This window comes from Xiphias gladius, chromosome 1 (genome assembly GCF_016859285.1).
Source record: "Xiphias gladius isolate SHS-SW01 ecotype Sanya breed wild chromosome 1, ASM1685928v1, whole genome shotgun sequence".
NCBI classification, from domain to species: domain Eukaryota; kingdom Metazoa; phylum Chordata; class Actinopteri; order Istiophoriformes; family Xiphiidae; genus Xiphias; species Xiphias gladius.
In genome coordinates, this window is record NC_053400.1 from 22,213,799 (window position 1) to 22,220,766 (window position 6,968).

Here is a 6,968-nt window from a genome sequence, read left to right on the forward strand (position 1 = left end):
CTGAGTCAGTGACATCTTTTAAATCTCCTCTTAAAACATACTTTTATCGGAGAGCCTTTCCTGACTTTATTGGAGTTTTTATTTTATTTTTGTCCATTTATTCAGTTTGAATCACTTTTTATTTTATTATAATTTGAGTTTTAAAACGTGCTCAACAAATAAAGATGATTATCATAAATAAAATAAGGACTATATTATTATTTTCGTCCCCACATTTGGGAAAATGGGTGAATATTCCTAAATCGAGGACATTAAGACTCATACTTGGCTACAGAAAGCGTTTACAAGTTGTCTTGTCTTATCTGCCAAAGGGGGTTTACAAAGTGCTATCTTTTGCCAAAACTTTTACAAATGCCACAATTAGTTGTTTTGTTTTTTCTCTATTTTTAAGGTCATGAAATAAAAAGTAACAGTGCATTGGCATTTAAAGAAAGGCTCATTTTGAATGTCTGCTTGCTGCAGGTTTTTTTTTTTTTTTTTTAATTCTTCTTACTTCAAAAATCGATATAATTTTGGCCAAATTTACATTTACAAGTAAATTTTGCCTTGCGCATTGGAAAGTGCAATAATTTTCTCTGAAATATAAGGACGCAAAAGTAAAAGAAATGGAATATTATAAGTTATTATAAGACTATAAGTAAGTGGTACTACCGAAAACACGTTAGCAGATCGCAGTATGGAAACGTACCTGCTCACACCTGTGTTGACGGAAGTGTGAAGACCCCGCCCGCTGAGAGAACATTCCCATGACGTCATTAAAGATCATCACGGAAGTGAACGAGGCGACGAAACACGGACAGAAACCCAAATAAGTTGGTGTGTACGCTTCGCCGATTTTATACCGGTAAGTTACTGTCGCCTGATTAACTGTCGATCGCTTTGAAATTTCTCAGTTTTTTCTCAAACTACTTCGACGTGTTTCATCAGTTTGTTTTGATTTTGCTAGCGTTGAGCTAGGTAGCTAGCGCAAACGATGACAGAAAATAGTGCTAACAAAGCATAGGCTAGCTAACAGTCAGATCGGACAAACAGACATGGGTTTAGGTTTCTAATCATGTCTCTAATACCATGGTTAAGTGTATGGATGAAAAAAAAACGAGAAATAAAAAAGATACGATGGTAACGTTTAAAGAAGCACGGTTGAGTTAGCCTGGTAAACTGTCCGTCGCGTCAGGCTAAAGCTATATGTTTTAATGCTACATAGTTTTCGTTGGCGAAGTAACTTAATGTTTTCGCTGTTTATGTCTTCGGGGGGGTTGTTTGGAGTAAATCTGCGGAGTCATTTCCGTGGCGATAGGTTGGTCATGCTCACATGATTGAGCCACTCACTGGATCAGAGGTGGGGGTGAGGTTAGATGGATTCTGTAGGTTGGTTTCGGCCGAGTGCTTCTGCTCCTCTCATGATCTCCTCTTCACAGATAGTCCATCACCATCATCATCATCATCATGCTGGGAGGAGGATTCAAAGCAGAGAGGCTAAGAGTGAACCTCCGGCTGGTCATCAACCGACTCAAACTCCTTGAGAAAAAGAAAAGTGAGTCCTGATCTGAGTAAAAACACTGGTCTCCTACGGCCTATGTGGAATCAGTGGGATCTTGTTTGCAAGACAAGTGTGTTTCACTTTTCCATTCTTTCCTGTAATGACAGTTTACCTTTTCCCACTCCCATTCTCAAATTTAAAATGAAGCCGAGCTCGCTCAAAAGGCAAGGAAGGAGATCGCCGATTACCTGTCATCAGGAAAGGATGAGCGGGCACGGATCCGGGTGGAGCACATTATCAGAGAGGACTATCTGGTGGAGGCCATGGAGATCTTGGAGCTTTACTGCGACCTGCTGCTGACCCGCTTTGGCCTCATTCAGTCTATGAAGTGAGCACTGAAGTACCTAACATACTGATGCACAGTGTGCATGAATTATCGATTCCAGGAGCGAGTACGGGGCTTTAACACTTCGTCGTTACCTCTCTGTCTGCCTGTCACAGTGCTCAGCCTTGTAAATCACTTTTTCTAGGGAACTGGATCCAGGCTTACAGGAGGCAGTGTCCACCCTCATCTGGGCAGCGCCTCGTCTTCAGTCAGAGGTGTCTGAACTAAAAATTGTGAGTACTGTCTAAATATAACAGAGTACTAGCAGCTCTACAAACAATATTGAACATGTTCTGTCCTTTTATTCCTATTAGACCAGTCTTGACAGTCTTATCTCTAAATTCTTCTTTCAGGTATCTGAACAGCTATGTGCAAAATATAGCAAGGAGTATGGCAAGCTGTGCAGGACAAACCAGATTGGCACAGTCAATGATAGGGTAGGAAATTTCTTACACTGACTGCCCACGAGTTTGTTCAAGAATGCATGAACCTTTAGTCTGGAAACGTTTAAGCAGCATCTAATCAAATATCTGTCCTGTTTATAGCTGATGCATAAACTGAGTGTGGAGGCGCCTCCCAAGATCTTGGTGGAACGCTACCTGATAGAGATCGCTAAGAACTATAATGTGCCGTATGAACCTGACGCCATGGTCCGGGTGAGCATTTTAGAATCAGTTATCGCTCAGTTTGAAGGATGAAGGCATACATTATCCTTATTTACCACTCATCCACTCCTGTCTTCGGACAGCCCGAGGTGTGTCCTGGAGAAGAGGCTGACCTGATCGATGTGGACATTGACAAGAAGTCTGGAGGAGGAGGAAGAGGTGGTGGAGGTTTCACTGCGCCTCCTGCTGCTGCTATGCCCATGCCCATGCCCATGCCCATGCCTATGCCCATGCCTATGCCAACCGCTTTCAACTATCCACCTCCGAAAGGAGCGGTAAGGAATTCTTTTGAGAGATCCCATTCTTTATGACTTTGTTGCGAGTTACACATATGGTGAAAATGTTAAGAGTGCAAAAGGAGTGGGAAACATGCATGAAATATTCAATCACAGTATATATCATCGCATCGACCCAAACTCAATGTCAAGTGTAAGTACTGTCACTCATAGTAGCCCACAGACATCACTGTGGACAGTCCTTGGTATATTCTCCTAAAACCGTTTCTAATGAAAGCTGCCCGCAGATAGGTCTGTGAGGAAGATAAAGTTTTACCAGTGATCATTACACCCAAAATATGATGTACGGTCTGAAATCTTTCAATGGAATGAAATAGATGAGAATTATGAATTTACGTTGGTCGACTGCCTTCCTCAGACCTGACTGTTGTTTTCCTCCAGGAACCATTTCATGCTCCCGTTGGAACCTACAACAACTTCCAGCACCCCATGGGAGGAGGGCAGCCCCCTCAGCTGCCCACTTCTCCCCCCACATACGAGTCCGTAAGTGACCGAACCATTCCCATCCATGCCCCCTTCCTGTTCCCACAGATGGACAGACGGACAGAGCAGGGCACCACTCAGGGAAGAGCACTTCACTCAGCTTGCTTGCAGTTTTTCCTGTCGTCTACACTTTTAAACTATTTCTCAGCATAGGCCAAGATTCTGTTTTCTAGCACATGGAAATGGGCAGCATGAAGTGCTTAACCGTAACTACTAACTATGACTTGATCAGTTGCTCTGAGTGGGGCTGAAATGAACAGATGAGCGAATTAAGTGCACTTTGGAGGAAGTTTAGGCTAGTTAAGTCCTAAAATCTTTTTTTGTCGCACGCTAAAGGTGATGGTTTCAAAAAAATCCTATGCAGTTTTCCCTTTTATTTTCTTTTCTCACTGTTTGTGTTTAATTCTGCATCACTGAATGTAATTATTAATTCTTTCACAATACTAACACATATAATATTATTTTATTTCAGTATGAAGATGACATAATTTTTGACCAATGTTCTCTGTGTTTCAGATTGATGACCTAACTGACAAACCTTCTGTTCCTTCCCAGGCTGTAGGTGAGTTCTGCCAACAGTCACCTCCACTTAAAGAACGAGGCGGGTGGTATTCTATGTTTTGTTATTCTCAAGAAATCCAAATACCAAAGCTAATAGTGCGTTAGTCTGTCTCGCAGTGCTTTCCAATTTCCCTCCCCTGTGTGAGGCACTCAACACCAAGCCCATTCATTCCTTCTGAAGACGCGAGTCTTCAAAAATGGGTCACAGATATATAGTTTTATTTTTAAAAACAGGTAATTTCCTAAACCAGCTGCCACAGTAGTTTTGAGCAAATGTTACCTGAATCACAGTATTGGTATATTTCTATATTAATTATTTCTCTGTCGATATATACTATATTCACAAGCAGATTTGGTGAGCATTTACTGCAGCTGGACAGTTTTTGTGGTATTGGTTTAAAATAAACTACAGTGACCACGTTCGTCATAATGAATGAACACGCCACCCGCTGCAACTGCTTATTGTTTTTAGTAGTTTTTAGACCACACTGGAGGTCTGTGGCACAAAGGGATAATTTCACCCTTTGGCATCACATGCTATACTTAGGATAGATTCAATGTTGATTTTTGACTCTTCGTAGGATTTTTTGACAAGAAGAAAAACATAGGAGATCACTAGATTTATCTTTGCAATATTATTGAAATTGTCTGTCTGGTCTCTCAGGTAAGAACAGCTTTTGGCCATGCTGTTAATTCAATTTTTTGTAGAGTTGTTCTGCTTTCTGACTTTCCATTATGTGATGTTTACATTTTTGTCATCACCTACAAAGCCTTTACTCCCCACAGCTTTTGAGAAACTCACCATTGTTTTTTATACTTTTTTTTTTTTTTCTTTTTTAAAAACCACATATTACTATTCAGGTCCTGGGCCTTCATCTCAGCTATATGACAACAACGCTCTCCCAGAACTCCCCTCTGTCCCCGACACACTCCCCACATCCTCCTTCTGCGGAAACACCACCACCTCGGACGACATCGACTTTGACGATTTAACACGGCGGTTTGAGGAGCTGAAGAAGAAGACTTAATTGCTATATGCCCGGTCTATACACACATACATACACACACACACAGGTCTGTGTCGTTACCTACACAGCTCAGAATAGGAAATGGAAAATGTTCAAGGCTCTGTATCAGATTTGGATAGTTCTCCTCCCCCTTCCATGGTGAAGTAATCTTACACAGATATTAAACATACATGTACTCTTACCTCATTTATATAAGTGACCAGCTTACTGAGGGTGTGGTTGCTCACTCGACCTTGTCAGTTATCAGAAATCTCATTTCTGTTGGCAGTGCCAGAGAGTACCATATGTTTTAATTTCCTTCTATATTACACAAAATATAAATTCTTACATACAATCATGTTGTTGTGAACCCCCGTTCACTCCTCAGTTAACATCACAAAGACTTTAAATTTTTCCCATTTGTCTGTTTGATATACTGCAGAATCAACCCTAGATTTTAATCGTTGCTTTTCGCAGGGTTTTGGGTCTGACTAATTTTTACAACACATGCCTTGATTCTACTTTGCACATGCTGCGTCGCTGTGATCTTTGCCACTGTGTCACTCAGTCCTGTGTCAGACTAGTCAAACAAGCCTGACTGGCTGCCCCAGTTTGTCAGGGGGCTGGCATTCACACTAAGAAAGCCGATAGGTTGTTTCCAAGGCAAGGCTACAATCCCCAACAATTTTTTTTTTTTTTTTTCATAATGGTATCGGGATAGATAGAAGCCATATTTTCAGTGTCTTGCGCAGTCATGCAGTTTTGTCACAGTGGAAAAGATGTTTTTCAAACACTCCTCGTCACCAAGCTTCTCATCCTCAATACCAGAAAAAGTGGTCTATGAGCCCTCCGGGAAAAGCTACTGGTGACAAATGTCAAACCTGTTCTGTCCCTCCGTTACAGGGGTGATTGGGCACGGATGTAAAGTGATAAAACAGTGTATGGAAATCTGTAATATAATGCATTTACAATGATATAGATAGACCTATTAACACAAATGATTTAACTGTACAGCAAAAACAGTTTGGTAGTAGGGAGTTGTTCAATATTTGACAAATCTGTTTTACATAGAGTATCTCCAAATTAAGTTGTTTTGATTTTGTTTTTGTTTTTTTGTTTTTTTTTCCTTTTGAATGTCAGTTTTACCAAATACCTGCACTTTCTTATCTAAAGCAAAATGTGTGCAGACAAAAGCAGTCACACAACAAACTAATTTGATTGATAAGATGCAAATATTGACCCCAGAGTAATAGGTTTGTGTTGACCTCTGTGATCGTGTGTGCATGTGTCTTATACTGTGTGTGCACCACTGCATTTGCCTTAGTTACCATCTCTCATCAGAGGCCTTTCCAGTCTGTACTAGTATTATGCTTTTTTTTTTTTTTTAATCTATCAAGACTGGACACGTTACCTGCATTGAGTCTCAGTTGCTAAGACTATATTTTGCTTCATTTGCTTTACCCTAAACAATTGTCCAAAACTTGAGTTGAATTTTGTTTAGTGGATGAAAAAAAAGAAGAAAAAAAAAAAAAGAAAAACCTTTGTACTGGCTTTAGAGGTTTCTATTTCCTGTGGAGAAATGGGAGGGAGAAGTGTTGAATAAAGTGATTTAGGAATCTCTGGAAAGCACACTGAAAAGCTGTCCAGCCGGGTGATAAACAAAAGTTTATTTATAGGTTTTAAATGTGTTGCAGAAAGTAGAGAGAGATTAACACTACAGAACTGTGATCTACTCACTGTCTTTTCTATGTTGGACTGTTCTTTCATGCTAAACCTTGAGACACAAAATGGTGTCTTGTTGCAGAAAAATAAACAGGATTTTTTTTCCACTATATACTAAAATACCAATTTAATAAAAGATTATTTGGAACTGGATACTGGTAAGGTTTTTACACTATCACTCTTACTGTTCACAATACTTCCTCTGCTTTACAATGCTGTAATTCCAAATGGTAACCAGCAGGGGTCCTCAGTGTAAAGGTAAAGAGTTATTCCTAAAGAGAGATACCTGCATGCTTGAGTCGCAGTGACTTACAACAAATCTTTATTAATAGATGAAGTGGATTATATATTTTTGAGGTTTAGTTTTCC

The 6,968-nt window shown here is 40.1% G+C and overlaps 1 protein-coding gene across 2 annotated transcripts; it reads left to right on the plus strand.

The window, feature by feature from the left end:
* Positions 1-708: 708 nt before the first annotated feature.
* On the plus strand, positions 709-6,746 carry ist1 (IST1 factor associated with ESCRT-III). Of its 2 annotated transcripts, none has more exons than XM_040137610.1 (10): positions 709-844; positions 1,419-1,534; positions 1,688-1,868; positions 2,011-2,098; positions 2,219-2,302; positions 2,411-2,521; positions 2,614-2,805; positions 3,208-3,309; positions 3,826-3,871; positions 4,732-6,746. In XM_040137610.1, the coding sequence occupies exons 2-10, from the start codon at positions 1,447-1,449 to the stop codon at positions 4,896-4,898; spliced, it is 1,059 nt and encodes a 352-aa protein (XP_039993544.1). In that variant the 5' UTR covers positions 709-844; positions 1,419-1,446; the 3' UTR covers positions 4,899-6,746. The 2 variants fall into 2 exon arrangements, with proteins under 2 accessions (XP_039993544.1, XP_039993553.1); XM_040137619.1 differs by having other exon boundaries at positions 3,865-3,871.
* Positions 6,747-6,968: the final 222 nt, after the last annotated feature.